This window comes from Amblyraja radiata, chromosome 5 (genome assembly GCF_010909765.2).
Source record: "Amblyraja radiata isolate CabotCenter1 chromosome 5, sAmbRad1.1.pri, whole genome shotgun sequence".
NCBI classification, from domain to species: domain Eukaryota; kingdom Metazoa; phylum Chordata; class Chondrichthyes; order Rajiformes; family Rajidae; genus Amblyraja; species Amblyraja radiata.
This window is the reverse complement of record NC_045960.1, coordinates 109,607,582-109,625,822: the sequence shown is the minus strand read 5'-3', so window position 1 is coordinate 109,625,822 and position 18,241 is coordinate 109,607,582. Positions and strand designations below refer to the sequence as shown.

Below are 18,241 nucleotides of genomic sequence, written 5' to 3'. Positions count from 1 at the left end.
CACCCCCCCCCCCCCCCCCCCAACATTCCCTTCTCCCCCCAACATTCCCTTCACCCCCCAACATTCCCTTCTCCCCCCAACATTCCCTTCTTCCCCCCACCCCCCCCTCCCCCATTTCCCCTCCCCTCCACATACATTCCTTCCTCTGGCTCCACAGTTCACTACTCTTCAATCCTTGTGTCTCACACCCTCTGTCTTTTCATCTCTGGCCTTCGTTCGAACCATCTGCTCATCAAAGCCCCCCTTGCCTCGCTGTGTCCCGCCTCTCCCCTCTTCCAGATTTCTTTCCTCCCCCCTTCAACTAGTCTGAAGAAGGGTCCTGACCCAAAACGTTACATATCCATGTTCTCCAGAGTTGCCGAGTTACTCCAGCACTTTTTTTGTAAACTAGCATCTGCAAATACTTGTTTCTATAATAGGTAGATTAACCGCGGATGCTGCCTGACCCCCCTGAGTTCCTCCAGCGTTTTGTGTGTGGCACAAAACAAGTTACAGACACAAGAAACTGCAGTTGCTGGAATTTTTAGCAAAACACAAAAGTGCTGGAGGAACTCTGCAGGTCGGGTCGCATCTGAATCTGAGGGAAAAAGCAGACAATGTTTTGGGTCAGGACCCTTCTTCAAAATGTTAATCCATTCTTATTGATTAAGGGGAACTTAAGAAGAACTCATTTTGAGAATGACTTTAGATCCTCTGTAGAAAGCATACCATCAATAGGCAATAGACAATAGGTGCAGGAGTAGGCCATTCAGCCCTTCGAGCCAGCACCGCCATTCAATGTGATCATGGCTGATCATCCACAATCAGTACCCCGTTCCTGCCTTCTCCCCATATCCCCTGACTCCGCTATCTTTAAGAGCCCTATCTAGCTCTCTCTTGAAAGCATCCAGAGAACCTGCCTCCACCGCCCTCTGAGGCAGAGAATTCCACAAATTCACAACTCTCTGCGTGAAAATGTTTTTTCTCATCTCCGTTCTAAATGGCCTACCCCTTATTCTTAAACTGTGGCCCCTGGTTCTGGACTCCCCCAACATCGGGAACATGTTTCCTGCCTCTAGCATCTTCTGTTATCAGGCTTCTGAATGGTCCTTCCATAAGCTAGGGTACTGTCCGATTCACCTCTACCCCATTGCGTACATTGGACTTTGTCTCTGGAACTGATTAGCTACAAGGTTCTGCACAATGTATCTTGCACTTTGCTCCACCTATTGTACTTGCGATTGGCTTGATTTTACTTATGTATACTATTATCTGATTTGATTGATTGGATAGCATGCAAAACAAAGCTTTTCACTCTACCTCGGTCAATGGTGGGGAGTCTGGTCTGTGTGATGGACTGGGCTACATCTGCAACTCACTGCCTGAAGAAGGGTCTCGACCCAAAACGTCACCCATTCCTTCTCTCCGGAGATGCTGCCTGTCCCGCTGAGTTACTCCAGCATCTTGTGTCTACCTTCGATTTAAACCAGCATCTGCAGTTCTTTCTTACTCACTGCCATTTCTTGCGGTCTTGGGCAGCGAGAGCTATTCCCTGAGGCATAAAGGGAATCACGGAACGTGGGAACATTGTGGGATTGATGCGTACGTTCAGGCATGGCATTAGTTTAGTTTAGAGATACAGCTCGGAAACGGGCCCTTCGGCCGACTGAGTCCGCGCCGACCAGCGGTCCACGCACATTAACACCATCCTACACACACTGGGGACAATTTACAATTATACCAAGCCAGTTAACCTACAAATCTCTATGTCTTTGGAGTGTGGGAGGGAACTGGAGATCCCGGAGAAAACCCACGCAGGTCACGGAGAGAACGTACAAACTCCGTACAGACAGCATCCATAGTCAGGATCGAACCCGGGTTTCTGGCGCTGTGAGGCAGCAACTCTACCGCTGCGCCATCGTGCCACCCATTAGACAATAGACGATAGACAATAGGTGCAGGAGTAGGCCATTCGGCCCTTCGAGCCAGCACCGCCATTCAATGTGATCATGGCTGATCATCCCCAATCAGTAGTGAAAGGCAAGGCTAGCTTGAGTGTTGTACGTTCTATTCTAACTTTTATTCCTCGCACCTACTTGGTAATTCAGTACATCATCATCTGCTGTGATCACCACTTTACAGCAGTGGCTATTCAAGTACTTCATTGGCTTTAAAGTGTTTCGGGGCTACCCAAGGTTTTGAAGGACACCATGCAAATGAAGAGACAAATCTTCTACTTGAACCTATTCTAATCTCAAGCCTGTCCAAACTCCACATTCCCGCCATTTCACCATCCCGAGATTCCCTTGAATGAGCCCCATCCAAGACTGCAAGAAATTGCAGAGAATTGTGGACGCAGCCCAGACCATCACACTAACCAACCTCCCTTCCATTGACTCCATTTATACCAAGGCCAGCAGCATAATCAAGGATGAATCTCCCCCTGGCCACTCCCTTTTCTCCCCTCTCCCATCGGGTAAGAGATACAGAAGTATGAAAATGCACACCTCCAGATTCAGGGACAGTTTCTTCCCAGCTGTTATCAGGCAACTGAATCATCCTACCACAACCAGAGAGCAGTCCTGAACTACTATCCACCTCACTGGAGACGCCTCGGAGTATCTTTAATTGGATTTTACTGGATTTTATCTTGCAATATACATTATTTCCTTTATCCTGTATAATAAGTACATTGTGAGTGGCTTGATTGTAATCATATATCGTCTTTCTGCTGACTGGATAGCAGGCAACAAAAAAAGCTTTTCACTGTACCTCATCTATCCTGAATATACACAACTACAAAAAAATAGACACAAAGTGCTGGAGTAACGCAGCGGGTGAGGCAGCATCTGTGGAGGGCATGGATAGGTGTTGTTTCGGGTCGGGACCCTTCTTGCTGGTTTGTGTTAATAATATGAAAATGTTGCTATCAAGGTCAGAATTTATTGCCCATTGCTCCATGCGGTGGTGAGGAGCTGTGCTTTTTGAACTGATGTTGTGTTGAAACAGAGATTCAGTGATAATCAACAATAGACAATAGGCAATAGGTGCAGTAGTAGGCCATTCGGCCCTTTGAGCCAGCACCACCATTCAATGTGATCATGGCTGATCATCCCCAATCAGCTGAGAGAATGGAGCAGCTGCTGAGAGAATGGAGCGACTGGGCTTGTACACTCTGGAGTTTAGAAGGATGAGAGGGGTCTCATTGAAACATATAAGATTGTTAAGGGTTTGGACACGCTAGAGGCAGGAAACATGTTCCCGATGTTGGGGGAGTCCAGAACCAGGGGCCACAGTTTAAGAATAAGGGGTAAGCCATTTAGAATGGAGACGAGGAAACACTTTTTCTCACAGAGAGTGGTGAGTCTGTGGAATTCTCTGCCTCAGAGGGAGGTGGAGGCAGGTTCTCTGGATGCTTTCAAGAGAGAGCTAGATAGGGCTCTTAAGAATAGCGGAGTCAGGGGATATGGTCAGAAGGCAGGAACGGGGTACTGATTGGGGATGATCATCCATGATCACATTGAATGCTGTGCTGGTTCGAAGGGCCAAATGGCCTACTCCTGCACCTGTTGTCTATTGTCTATTGTCTATAGTACAGGTGTTTTATCCTTTTGTTAAGGGAATTTGACAAGGGAACTCGAGGTAAAGGAACCATTAGCGACCACAATATGATAGGTTTTAATCTGCAATCGAGATGGAGAAGGTGAGATTGGATGTGTCGATATTGCAGCTGAGCAAAAGGAACTACATAGGCATGAGGGACGAGCTGGCCAAAGTTGACTGGGAAAGGACCCAAGGAGGGATCAGCAATGGCAGGAATTTCTGGGGAATAATTCGGAAGATGCAGGATCTTTTCATTCCAAAGAGGAAGAAAGATTCTAGGGGGGGAGAAACAGGCGCCCGTGGCTGACAAGCGATGTCAAGGACAGTAGAAAACTAAAAGGAAAGGAATATAACATTGCAAAAATTAGTGGGAAGACGGATGATTGAGAAGCTTTTAAAGAACAACACAAGGTTACCAAATAGGCAATACGGTGAGAAAAGATGAAATACAAAGCTACCTAATAATATAAAGACGATAGCAAGAGTTTCTTCAGTTATATAATGAGTAAAAAATAGACAATAAACAATTGACAATAGGTGCAGGAGTAGGCCATTTGGCCATTCGAGCCAGCGCCACCATTCAATGTGATCATGGCTGATCATCCCCAATCAGTACCCCGTTCCTGCCTTCTTCCCATATCCCCTGACTCTACTATCTTTAAGAGCTCTATCTAACTCTCTCTTGAAAGCATCCAGAGAATTGACCTCCACTGCCCTCTGAGGCAGAGAATTCCACAGATTCACAACTATGGGTGAAAAGGTTTTTCCTCATCTTCGATCTAAATGGCCTACCCCTTATTCTTAAACTGTGGCCCCTGGTTCTGGACTCCCCCAACATCGGGAACATAATTCCTGCCTCTAGCGTGTCCAATCTTGTATCTTGTTATCCTTGTATCTTGTATTATTATCTTGTATGTTTCAATAAGAACACCTCTCATCCTTCTAAATTCCAGAGTGTACAAGCCCAGCCGCCCCATTCTATCAACATATGACAGTCCCGCCATCCCGGGAATTAACCAACTTCATTTGTCTCTTCATTTTCGTGGTGTCGTTCAAAACCTTGGGTAGCTCCGAAACGCTTTAAAGCCAATTAAGTACTGTAAAGTGGAGATCACAACAGATAATGATGTACTGAAAGAGGTAAGAGTGGATGCTGGGCTGCTGGAGAATGATGCAGGAGAAGTGATAAAGGGGATTGAAGAAATGGCAGAGGAGTTGAATAACTTTCTTGCATCAGTCTTCACAGTGTAAGACACCAGCAATGTGCCCGCAATGGGCCGAATGGCCTAATTCTGCTTCTATCACTTATGTTCTTCTGAAGACTGAAGACTGCAACGTCCAGGTTCAGGAATAGCTACTTCCCCGCAGCCATCAGGCTATTAAACTCAACTAAAACAAAACTCTGAACATTAATAGCCCATTATCTGTTTATTTGCACTTTATCTGGTTTATTTATTCATGTGTGTATATATTTATACAATGGTATATGGACACACTGATCTGTTCTGTATTCATGCCTTCTATATTCTGTGCTGAAGTAAAGCAAGAATTTCATTGTCCTATCTGGGACACATGACAATAAACTCTCTTGAATCTTGATCTTGATCCTCAGTGTTATATAACAATTAAAAGATATTTGGACAGTTACATGGATAGGATAGGTTTAGTGGTATCAGCCAAATACAGGTAGGTGGGACTAGTGTGGAGTCAGTCGGTGGAGGAGGTCGGTGCGGCGGATGAGGACAAGCCACGTGGGAGTCGGAGGATGCACTGCCAGGAACAAAGTGGGGACCCAGCATGGGGGACATCTGTGAGGGAGGGGAGAGAACAAAGTAGGACCTGGCGTGGAGATACTTTGAAACATTGTCACTGCCCTTTATGTGGCAACTATTTGCATACCTTGTTTAAGATATGGCGACTATTTGCATACCTTGGGCATGCAAGCAATGATTTTCACTGTGAATTGTCACATGTGACAATAAAGTATTCGTTCATTCATGGAACATAAGTTCATAAGTTGTAGGAACAGAATTAGGCCATTCGGCCCATCGAGTCTACTCTCCCATTCAATCATGGCTGATCTATCTTTCCCTCTCAACCACATTCTCCTGCCTTCTCCCCCTTAACCCCTGACTTCTCCCCCTTAACCCCGTACTAATCAAGAATCTGTCAATCACCGCCTTAAAAATACCCAATGACTTGGCCACACCCGTCTGTGGCAATTAATTCCACAGATTCACCACATCCTGGCTAAAGAAATTCCTCCTCATTTCCATTCTAAAGGTACGTCCTTTTAGTTTGAGGCTGTCGCCCCTGGTTCTAGATTTTCCCACTAGTGGAAACATTCTCTCCACAACCATTCTATCCTAGTATCAATGAGGTCCCCCCTCATCTTTTCAAACTCCAGCGAGTACAGGCCCAATGCTGTCAAACGCTAATTTTACAATTTCTTTGAACTTCATCTCCTTTGTCCCCTTTCACACCTTACACTTCCTTATCTGTGTATTTCCCTCTCCCCTGACTCAGTCTGAATAAGGGTCTCGACCCGAAACGTCACCCATTTCTTCTATCCAGAGATGCTGCCTGTCCCGCTGAGTTACTCCAACATTTTGTGTCTATCTTCGGTTAAAACAAAGCATCTGCAGTTCCTTCCGATACATTACGGGCATTCTGGTCGTCATGGATGTGTTGGGCTGAAGGGGTTGTTTCCCTGCTGTATGACTCCATGAGTATATCTTGAGTATATGAGCAAGGAGGTCCTACTGCAGTTGTACAGGTCCCTGGTGAGACCGCACCTGGAGTATTGTGTGCAGTTTTGATCTCGCAATTTGAGGAAGGACATTCTTGCTATTGAGGGAGTGCAGCTTAGTTTCATCAGGTTAATTCCCGGAATGGCGGGACTGTCATATGATGAAAGAATGGGCCGACTGGGCTTATATTCACTGCAATTTAGAAGGATGAGAGAGGATCTTATAGAAATATAGAAAATTCTTAAGGGATTGGACAGGCTAGAGGCAGGAAATATGTTCCCGATGTTGGGGGAGTCCAGAACCAGGGTTCACAGTGTAAGAATAAGGGGTAGGCCATTTAGGACTGAATTGAGTAAAAAGGTTTTCACCCGGAGAGTTGTGAATCTGTGGAATTCTCTGTCAAAGAAGGCAGTGGAGGCCAATTTACTGGATGTACTCAAGAGAAAGATAGATATAGCTCTTAGGGCTAACGGAAACAAGGAGATGGGGAGAAAGCAGGAACGGGGTACTGATTTTAGATGATCAGCCACGATCATATTGAATGGCGGTGCTGGCTTGAAGGGCCGAATGGTCTACTCCTGCATCTATGTTTCTATGACTATGAAACCAATCCCTGATTGCCCTTGAATAGGGTGAGTAGACAGACGGGCTACTTCAGAGGGCAGATAAGATTCCATCTGTTCTGCTACTGGTCTGGAGAAAAGTTTGGCCCAACTTAGCAAGGAAAGCAGTTTGCATTTGCCAAAGAGATGTTGATGTGATTCCCCCTCTGCTTGTAATTGAGTTTGACATGATTGTATTTAAGTACGGCATTATCGGATAGCATGCACAACAAAGCGTTTCACCATACCCTTGTACACGTGACATCCATAGTCCGAAACCTAAACCAGAGACAGACACAAATTGCTGGATTAACTCAAGGGGTCAGGCAGCCAGCCTGGAGAACATGGATAGGCCGCATTTTCTTCAGAGATGCTGCCTGACCCGCCGAGTCTCTCCAGCACTTTGCGTCTATCTTTGGTATTAACCAGCATCTGCAGTTCCTATAGGCAATAGGCAATAGGTGCAGGAGTAGGCCATTCGGCCCTTTGAGCCAGCACCGCCATTCAATGTGATCATGGCTGATCATCCACAATCAGTACCCCGTTCCTGCCTTCTCCCCATATCCCCTGACTCCGCTATTTTTAAGAGCCCTATCTAGCTCTCTCTTGAAAGTATCCAGAGAACCTGCCTCCACCGCCCTCTGAGGCAGAGAATTCCACAGACTCGCAACTCTCTGTGTGAAAAAGTTTTTCCTCAAATCTCTGTTCTAAATGGCTTACTCCTTATTCTTAAACTGTGGCCCCTGGTTCTGGACTCCCCCGACATCGGGAACATGTTTCCTGCCTCTAGCGTGTCCAAACCCTTAACAATCTTATATGTTTCAATAAGATACCCTCTCATCCTTCTAAATTCCAGAGTGTACAAGCCCAGCCGCTCCATTCTCTCAGCATATGACAGTCAAGTCAAGTCAAGTGAGTTTATTGTCTTGTATCCCTGATAGGACAATGACATTCTTACTTTGCTTCAGCACACAGAACATAGTAGGCATTTAGTCCAAAACAGATCAGTGTGTCCATATACCATAATATAAATATATACACACATGAATAAATAAACTGATAAAGTGCAAATAACAGATAATGGGTTATTAATGTTCAGTTTTGTCCGAGCCAGGTTTAATAGCCTGATGGCTGTGGGGAAGTAGCTATTCCTGAACCTAGTCGTTGCAGTCTTCAGGCTCCTGTACCTTCTACCTGAAAGTAGCAGGGAGATGAGTGTGTGGCCAGGATGGTGTGGGTCTTTGATGATACTGCCAGCCTTTTTGAGGCAGCGACTGCGATAAATCCCCTCGATGGAAGGAAGGTCAGAGCCGATGATGGACTGGGCAGTGTTTACTACTTTTTGTAGTCTTTTCCTCTCCAGGGCGCTCAAGTTGCCGAACCAAGCCACGATGCAACCGGTCAGCATGCTCTCTACTGTGCACCTGTAGAAGTTCCGCGATCCTGGGAATTAACCTTGTAAACCTACGCTGCACTTTTTATTCGGGGGTTGGTGGAGCATGATTAGCAGATGGGAGCTAATGTGCAGGTGGATTTGCAAGAAGCCCATTCCATCTGAAACAACATTTTGACAATAGTATATTCTGGTGAAGAGTCAAATCAGGCAACAGACAATAGGTGCAGGAGCAGGCCATTCGGCCCTTCGAGCCAGCACCGCCATTCAATGTGATCATGGCTGATCATCCCCAATCAGTACCCCGTTCCTGCCTTCTCCCCCAGACTCCGCTATCTTTAAGAGCCCTATCTCTCTTGAAAGTATCCAGAGAACCGGCCTGAGGCAGAGAATTCCACAGACTCACAACTCTCTCAGGCGAGCAATGTTATCTTTAAAAGGAAAGTTGAATTGTACTCTCACACGCAAACACCAACTAAACTCGGAGTGAGTGGCCTCACTGCAACCCGGCAGCAGAACTGAAGTATCTTACCGTCTTTGTTCATGTTAACCTCAAGACACTTTTTCAGTCGGCAGGCTCGACATTGATTTCTATGCGTCTTGTCGACGGGACATCCGCCCTTTCGAAAGCAAAACAAATACACAATAAATAACTGGAAACGATGAAAGGTTTGAAAACGCGCACCATCAGACTCAGGAACAGCTTCTTCCCCTCTGTTATCAGGCTTCTGAACGGTCCTTCCATAAGCTAGGGTACTGTCAGATTCACCTCTACCCCATTGTGGACATTGGACTTTGTCTCTGGAACTGATGCGCTACAATGCTGGATGTTCCTGGCAAGCTGGACCTGACTCGCCCGCCACCGTCTCCACTGGGACTGGGAACCCGCCCGAAGGCTCGCCGGTCGGTCGGCGTAACCGGAGCGGAACTGGAGACGTTGGGCACGAGTTGCTCCAGTACATCGGCCGACCGGACTTTGGACTTTTAAATAATGGGGCGGCGCCCACAAGTCTAATATATGCAAAATTATTTTTAATGTGCAGTTGCATATGTGACAAATAAAATACTATTGACTATTCAATAGACAATAGACAATGGACAATAGCTGCCCTATCTAGCTCTCTCTTGAAAGCATCTAGAGAACCGGCCTCCACCGCCCTCTGAGGCAGAGAATTCCACAGACTCACCACTCTCTGTGAGAAAAAGTGTTTCCTCGTCTCCGTTCTAAATGGCTTACCCCTTATTTTTAAACTGTGGCCCCTGGTTCTGGACTCCCCCAACGTCGGGAACATGTTTCCTGCCTCCAGCATGTCCAAACCCTTAACAATCCTATATGTTTCAATAGGATCCCCTCTCATCTTTCTAAACTCCAGAGTGTACAAGCCCAGCTGCTCCATTCTCTCAGCATATGACAGTCCCGCCATCCCAGGTATTAACCGTAAACCTACGCTGCACTATCTCAATAGCAAGAATGTCCTTCCTCAAATTAGGTCTGAAGAAGGGTCTCGACCCGAAACGTCACCTTTTCCTTCGCTCCATAGATGCTGCCTCACCCGCTGAGTTTCTCCAGCATTTTTATCTACCTTCGATTTTTCCAGCATCTGCAGTTTCTTCTTAAAGATAGTTTGGAGATCTCCAATGTGGTGGATGGTATGCCTGAGCAATTCTCTAGTTGGTATGAGATAAGCCTGCTTGGCCAAATTTAACAAATCCTCACAAATACACAATAGTGCCTGGTATGTCGGAATAGTTTAGTTTAGTTTAGTTTATTGTCACGTGTACTGAGGTACCATGAAAAGCTTTTTGTTGCATGCTAATCAGTCGGCAAAATTTGAGGAAGGACATTCTTGCTATTGAGGGAGTGCAGCGTAGGTTTACAAGGTTAATTCCCGGGATGGCGGGACTGTCATATGCTGAGAGAATGGAGCAGCTGGGCTTGTACACTCTGGAGTTTAGAAGGATGAGAGGGATTCTTATTGAAACATAGATTGTTAAGGGCTTGGACACGCTAGAGGTAGGAAACATGTTCCCGATGTTGGGGGAGACCAGAACCAGGGGCCACAGTTGAAGAATAAGGAGTAAGCCATTTAGAACGGAGACGAGCAAACACTTTTTCTCACAGGGAGTGGTGAGTCTGTGGAATTTGCTGCCCCAGAGGGCGGTGGAGGCAGGTTCTCTGGATGCTTTCAAGAGAGAGCTAGATAGGGCTCTTAAAAATAGCGGAGTCAGGGGATATGGGGAGAAGGCAGGAACGGGGTACTGATTGGGGATAATCAGCCATGATCACATTGAATGGCGGTGCTGGCTCGAAAGGCCAAATGGCCTACTCCTGCACCTATTGTCTATTTTCTATTGTCTATCCATATGATGAGCGTTTGACGGCACTGGGCCTGTACTCGCTGGAGTTTAGAAGGATGAGGGGAGACCTCATTGAAACTTAGCAAATAATGAAATGCCTGGATACAGTGGATGGGGAGAGGATGTTTCCACTAGTGGGAGTTTAGACACAGAGGTCAGAGCCTCAGAATTAAAGGACATTCCTTTAGGAAGGAGATGAGGAGGAATTTCTTTAGTCAGAGGGTGGTGAATTTGTGGAATTCTTTGCCAAAGAAGTTTGTGGAGGCCAAGTCAATGGGTATTTTTAAGGCGGAGATAGATAGATTCTTGATTAGTATGAGTGTCAGGGGTTATGGGGAGAAGGCAGGAGAATTGGGTTAGGAGGGAGAGATAGATCAGCCATGATTGAATGGCGGAGTAGACTTGATGGGCCGAACGGCCTAATTCTGTTCCTATCACTTATGAACTTATGAAGTATATATGATTACAATCAAGCTGCCCACATTGTACAGATAGAAACACAGAAAGTAGGTGCAGGAGTAGGCCATTCAGCCCTTTGAGCCAGCACCGCCATACAATATGATCATGGCTGATCATCCCAAATCAGAACCGCGTTCCTGCTTTCTCCCCATATCCCTTGAATCTAGCGTCTGTGGAATTCTCTGCCTCAGAGGGCGGTCGAGGCAGGTTCTCTGGATGCTTTCAAGAGAGAGCTAGACAGGGCTCTTAAAAATAGCGGAGTCAGGGGATATGGGGAGAAGGCAGGAACGGGATACTGATTGGGGATGATCAGCCATGATCACATTGAATGGTGGTGCTGGTACGAAGGGCCAAATGGCCTACTCCTGCACCTATTGTCTATTGTCTATTGTCTATTGTCTGTTGTCTAACTCTCTCTTGAAAACATCCAGTGAATTGGAGTCCACTGTGATTCTCTGTGGCAGAGAATTCCAGATACAGGATAAGTACATCTCCTTTGCAAGCTTCGCGTCGGCGCAATAGCTCGTGTCAAGGAAGCCCTGGAGGCAACCCGCGGGGTCCAGCACACTGGTACCTGATTTCCTGATTTACAAACGTAGGTTCTGTTCCTGCGGATGCTGCGCTTGAAGAACCCCGAGCAGCCGTCACACGCGTACACGCCATAGTGTTTGCCTGAACTGCGATCCCCACACACTTTGCAGGGAATGTCCAAGATGCGACCTACGGAGAGACAAAGTTGGCTGAGTTAACACACAAGCAACTGCAGATGCTGGCTAACAAAACACACACACACACACACACACACACACACACACACACACACACACACACACACACACACACACACACACACACACACACACACACACACACACACACACACACACACACACACACACACACACACACACACACACAGTGCTGAAGTAACTCAGCGGGTCAGGCAGCAACTCTGGAGCACATGGATAAGTTCTCCAGAGATGCTGCCTGACCCGCTGAGTTACTCCAGCACTCTGTGCTCAAAATTCTTAAGGGGTTGGACAGGCTAGATGCAGGAAGATTGTCCCCGATGTTGGGGAAGTCCAGAACAAGGGGTCACAGTTTAAGGATAAAGGGGGAAATCTTTTAGGACCGAGATGAGAAAAACAATTTTTACACAGAGAGTGGTGAATCTTTGGAATTCTCTGCCACAGAAGGTAGTTGAGGCCAGTTCATTGGCTATATTTAAGAGGAAGTTAGATGTGGCCCTTGTGGCTAAAGGGATCAGGGGGTATGGAGAGAAGGCAGGTACAGGATACTGAGTTGGATGATCAGCCATGATCATATTGAATGGCGGTGCAGGCTCGAAGGGCCGAATGGCCTACTCCTGCACCTCTTTTCTATCGGTAGAGGACATGGATAGGTGACGTTTCACAGAGTGCTGGAGTAACTCAGCGGGTCAGGCAGCATCTGTGGAGAACATGGATAGGTGACGTTTCACAGAGTGCTGGAGTAACTCAGCGGGTCAGGCAGCATCTGTGGAGAACATGGATAGGTGACGTTTCACAGAGTGCTGGAGTAACTCTGCGGGTCAGGCAGCATCTGTGGAGAACATGGATAGGTGACGTTCCACAGAGTGCTGGAGTAACTCAGCGGGTCAGGCAGCATCTCTGGAGAACATGGATAAGTGACGTTTCAGGTCGAGACCCTTCTTCAGACCCGATCCGAAACGCCACCCATTCTTTTTCTCCAGAGACGCACCTTTTAAACTTTCTCAGAGTAAATTAGTTCACCAGCCAGTTTACAATAGATTTACCAATTGTCCATCGCGTGAGGGGCTGGGGATAGGCACAAAGTGCTGGAGTAACTCAGCAGGACAGGCAGCATCTCTGGCGAGAAGGACGAGGTGGCGTTTCGGGTCAAGACCCTTCTTCGGACCCATCTTCTCCGGGAGCTGGTACAGGCAGACTATTCATTCATTTCAATGTAAGACAGCGAAATGGCGTGCTTGACAGCGTTCATTTACAACTTCATATGTTTTAAGTTTATTAATAATAGCAAACGAATTTGTTGCCGAATTCCATGCGCCTCGATAGGAGGTTATCGATTAATAATTTTTATAGGTGAATAGGGTCGATGTAGGCTATTACCAGGCGCCCCGTGGTGATTATCTTGAAGGCGCAGCGGTAGAGTTGCTGCCTCACAGCGCCAGAGACCCGGGTTCGATCCCGACTACGGGCGCTGTCGGTACGGAGTTTGTACCTTCTCCACCGTGACCCGCGTGGGTTTTCTCCGGGTGCTCCGCTTTCAATAGACAATAGGTGCAGGAGTAGGCCATTCGGCTCTTCGAGTCAGCACCGCCATTCAATGTGATCATGGCTGATCATGGCTGATCATCCCCAATCAGTACCCCGTTCCTGCTTTCTCCCCATATCCCCTGACTCCGCTATTTTTAAGAGCCCTATCTAGCTCTCTCTTGCTCTCTCTACATTCTCTGCCACAGAAGGTAGTTGAGGCCAGTTCATTGGCTATATTTAAGAGGGAGTTAGATGTGGCCCTTGTGGCTAAAGGGATCAGGGGGTATGGAGAGAAGGCAGGTACAGGATACTGAGTTGGATGATCAGCCATGATCATATTGAATGGCGGTGCTGGCTCGAAGGGCCGAATGGCCTACTCCTGCACCTATTTTCTATGTTTCTATGTTTCTATGTTTCTATGAAAGCATCCAGAGAACCTGCCTCCACCGCCCTCTGAGGCAGAGAATTCCACAGACTCGCCACTCTCTGTGAGAAAAAGTGTTTCCTCGTCTCCGTTCTTACTCCTTATTCTTAAAATGTGTGGCCCCTGATTCTGGACTCCCCCCAACATGTTTCCTGCCTCTAGCGTGTCCAAGCCCTTAACAATCTGCCCTTTCCTCCCGCACTCCAAAGACGTGCAGGTTTGTAGGTAAATCGTGCTGGGAGTGGACGAGAAAGTGGGATAACAGGTGATCGGTGATCGGCGTGGACTCGGTGGGCCGAGGTTTTCGTTTAGAGTTGAGAGATACAGCGTGGAAATCGGTCCTTCGGACCAATCGAGTCTGCACCGATCAACAATCACCCCACACTAACACTAGCAGCTCTATCCTGGACCTCGCCCGCTTAAGGGCCGTATCTGGAAACTGATGATCTCGAAACATATTAAATTCTTAAAGGACTGGACACGCTAGATGCAGGTAAAATAATAACCGTGTAAGAATAAGGGGTAGGCCATTTAGGACTGAGACGATGATAAACCTCTTCACACAGAGTTGTGAATCTGTGGAATTCTCTGCCACAGAAGGCAGTGGAGGGCAATTCACTGGATGTTTTCAAGAGAGAGTTAGATCTTGCCCTTGGGGTTAAAGGAATCAATGGATGTGGGGAGAAAGCAGGAATGGGGTACTGATTTTGGATGATCAGCCATGATCATATTGAATGGCTCGAAGGGCCGAATGGCCCACTCCTGCACCTATTTTCTATGTTCCTATGTAAACTAAACGAAGGATCTCAACCCGACACGCCACCCATTCCTTCTCCACAGAGATGTTGCCTGGCCCGCTGAGTTACTCCAGCACTATGTGAAACCTCACCTATCCATGTTCTCCACAGATGCTGCCTGGCCCGCTGAGTTACTCCAGCACTCTGTGAAACGTCACCTATCCATGTTCTCCACAGATGCTGCCTGACCCGCTGAGTTACTCCAGCACTCTGTATCATTTCAGATACTATTAATAATTGCGCTCTCGGTCTATAATGTTTGAAACTGCGCATTAGTCGAAACGTAGGCAGTTACTTGATATGACACAAAGTGCTGGAGTAACTCAGCGGGTCAGGCAGCATCTCTGAATAAACATGCATGGTGGTGCAGCGTAAGAGTTGCTGCCTCACAGCGCCAGAGACCCAGGTTCCATCCTGCCTGTACGGAGTTTATGTTGGTTCTCCCTCTGACCGCGTGGGTTTTCTCCGGGTGCTCCATTTTATCCCCACACTCAAAAGACGTGCGGGTTTGTAGGTTCAAAAGGGAACTGCAGATGCTGGAATATCAGTCTGAAGAAGGGTTTCGGCCCGAAACGTCGCCTATTTCCTTCGCTCCATAGATGCTGCTGCACCCGCTGAGTTTCCCCAGCAATTTTGTGTACCTTCGGGTGTGTAGGTTAATTGGCCTCGGTAAATTATAAATTGTCCCTGGTGCGCAGGATAGCGCTAGTGGGTATGGACTCGATGGGCCGACAGGCCTTTTTTTCCCGCGCTGTATCTCTAAAGTAAACTGAAGATGTGCCGTTTCTGAATCAAATCACTGGATGGATTTAAGAGAGAGTTAGATAGAGCTATCTGGGCTGGTGGAATCAAGGGATATGGGGAGAAGGCAGGCACGGGTTATTGATTGGGGACAATGAATGGCGGTGCTGGCTCGAAGGTAGGGTGGAGGGGAGGTGGGGGAGTGGGGTAGTGGGGGAGATGGGGATGAAAGTTTTCTCAAATAGGCACAAAATGCTGGAGTAACTCAGCGGGACAGGCAGCATCTCTGGAGAGAAGGAATGGGTGACGTTTCGGGTCGAAACCCTTCTTCAGACCTTTCGACTCGAAACGTTACCTCGTCATTCATTCTCTCCAGAGACGCTGCCCGTCCCGCTGAGTTACTCCAGCATTTTGTGTGTGTGTGTGTGTGTGTGTGTGTGTTTACCTTCGGTGTAAACCGGCATCTGCAGTTCCTTCCTACACACAAGTGATAATGTGTTGATTGTCACGGCCAAGAAACGACGCCTTTTTTTAAAAATGTGTTTAAGAAGGAACTGCAGATGCAGGAAAATCGAAGGTACACAAAAAATGCTGGAGAAACTCAGCGGGTGCAGCAGCATCTATGGAGCATCGTCTGAAGAAGGGTTTCGGCCCGAAACGTTGCCTATTTCCTTCGCTCCATAGATGCTGCTGCACCCGCTGAGTTTCTCCAGCATTTTTGCCTTGTTTTATGTGGCGGTTCTGGTTTTGCAAAGCATGGGAATTTGCAAGCAGGGATAATCCAGGAGGCTTCAACAATGTGTGCGGTGGTCAAACGGCGAGTCGTTGTATTTTGGGGGGGGGAACGTGTTGAGTTAATGAACCCGCATTGAACGTGTTTGACTGCTTCCAGTGAAGGCGAGCTGTCGTGATGTTCTCAAATGAGTGCTGACAGCTTGCTTTAGACAAGGGCTGGTGGAAGGAGAACAAACTGTAGTGTAGTGAAGGGGGATTAAACCCTGTAAAGATGTGAATTCACAAGTTGCATAATGAGCCGGGACTGGAGAGGTGGAGTCCATCAAGCCATATATTTCAACAGATATTGCGGCGGGGATCTGGCTAACGCCAGCGTCTGGTTGGAAATGAAAATAATTTGGTAAATGTGTAATGACGTGTGGACATCTTCCCCCCCACCTGCCCATTCATTCACCAGTGACCCGTTAAAAACGGTAGCATGAGAATTCGGAAATGCCTGCCAAGATGCAGGGGGGAGCAATCGAGATGCAAAGGGCAGCGTTCAATTGTGTAGGGGGCGCGAATTTCATTTGACATCACAGAGTCCAGCCAACACTCGGGGTTGGTAATATCGATAATACTGGACCAGACTAATAGACAATAAACAAGGTCCATCGCTCCATAGATGCTGCTGCACCCGCTGAGTTTCTCCAGCATTTTTGTGTACCTTCGATTTTCCAGGATTTGCAGTTTCTTCTTAGACAATAGACAATACTGGATCAGTCTGAAGAAGGGGTTCGGCCCGAAACGTTGCCTATTTCCTTCGCTCCATAGATGCTGCTGCACCCGCTGAGTTTCTCCAGCATTTTTGACTACCTTCAATAGACAATAGGTTCAGGAGTAGGCCATTTGGCCCTTCGAGCCAGCACCGCCATTCAATGTGATCATGGCTGATCATCCCCAATCAGTACCCCGTTCCTGCCTTCTCCCCATATCCCCGCAGACTCCGCTATTTTTAAGAGCCCAATCTAGCTCGCTCTTGAAAGCATCCAGAGAACCAGGCAGAGAATTCCACAGACTCGCCACTCTCTGTGAGAAAAAGTGTTTCCTCGTCTCCGTTCTAAATGGCTTACTCCTTATTCTTAAAGTGAATAGTGAATATGGAGTCAACTAGCAAACTGCGCCACGTTTACTTTGTACGGGTGGTGGTGCATCTGTGGAATTCATTGCCACAGAAGGCTGTGGAGGCAGGGTCGTCAATGGGTATTTTTAAGGCAGAGATCGATAGACAAGTTTCTTGATTAGCGCGGGTATCAGGGGTGATGGGGAGAAGGCAGGAGAATGGGGTTGAGAGGGAGAGATAGATCAGCCACGATTGAATGGCGGAGTAGACTCGATGGGCCGAATGGCCTAATTCTGCTCCTATAACACATGAACGTATGAACATTACAAAATCCAGTCAACACATGGGCTTCGTAATATATATAATAAGGTCAAATTGAGAGTGAACATTGCGGCTATTATACGTTACTTCGCCAAATGTACTTAAACGGATGTTGGTGCATTTCGTGGGACTCATTGTCGCAAGACGGCTGTGGCGGCCAAGTCAATGGATATTTTTTTAAAGCGGAGATTGGTAGATTCTTGATCAGTAAGGGTTTCAGGGGTGCAGGAAGGGGGTGCAGATGCTGGTTTAAATCGAAGATAGACACAAAAAGCTGGAGTAACTGAGCGGGGACAGGCGGCGTCTATCTCTGGAGAGAAGGAATAGGTAATGTTTCGGGTCGAGACCCTTCTTCAGACTGAGAGTCAGTGGCAAGGGAAACAGGAGATATAGACGGCGGTATTGAGAGATAAAACGTCTCCTATCCCTTTTCTCCAGGGTTGCAGAGTTTACGGGGAGAAAGCATGAGGATAGGGTTATGATGAGGGACAGATAGATCGGCCATGATCGAATAGATTCGATGGGCCGAACGGCCTAATTCTGCCCCCTGGAACTAATGAACTTTAGTTTAAAAGAATATTTTTAAATTTATCTCTCAAGCAAAGATTATTCAGATATAGAAACATAGAGACATAGAAAATAGGTGCAGGAGTAGGCCATTCGGCCCTTCGAGCCTGCACCACCATTCAATATGATCATGG

General features: G+C 47.2%; 1 protein-coding gene across 1 annotated transcript in view; it reads right to left on the bottom strand.

The window, feature by feature from the left end:
• Nucleotides 1–18,241, bottom strand: part of nr2e1 (nuclear receptor subfamily 2 group E member 1) — a 67,174-nt gene that overhangs the window by 40,800 nt on the left and 8,133 nt on the right. The window contains exons 3-4 of the mRNA XM_033022094.1: nucleotides 11,719–11,864; nucleotides 8,860–8,947 (exon numbers count right to left, since the gene is read on the bottom strand). Of these exons, the coding sequence (XP_032877985.1) occupies nucleotides 8,860–8,947; nucleotides 11,719–11,864 (234 nt within the window). The remainder of the gene's footprint in view (nucleotides 1–8,859; nucleotides 8,948–11,718; nucleotides 11,865–18,241) is intronic.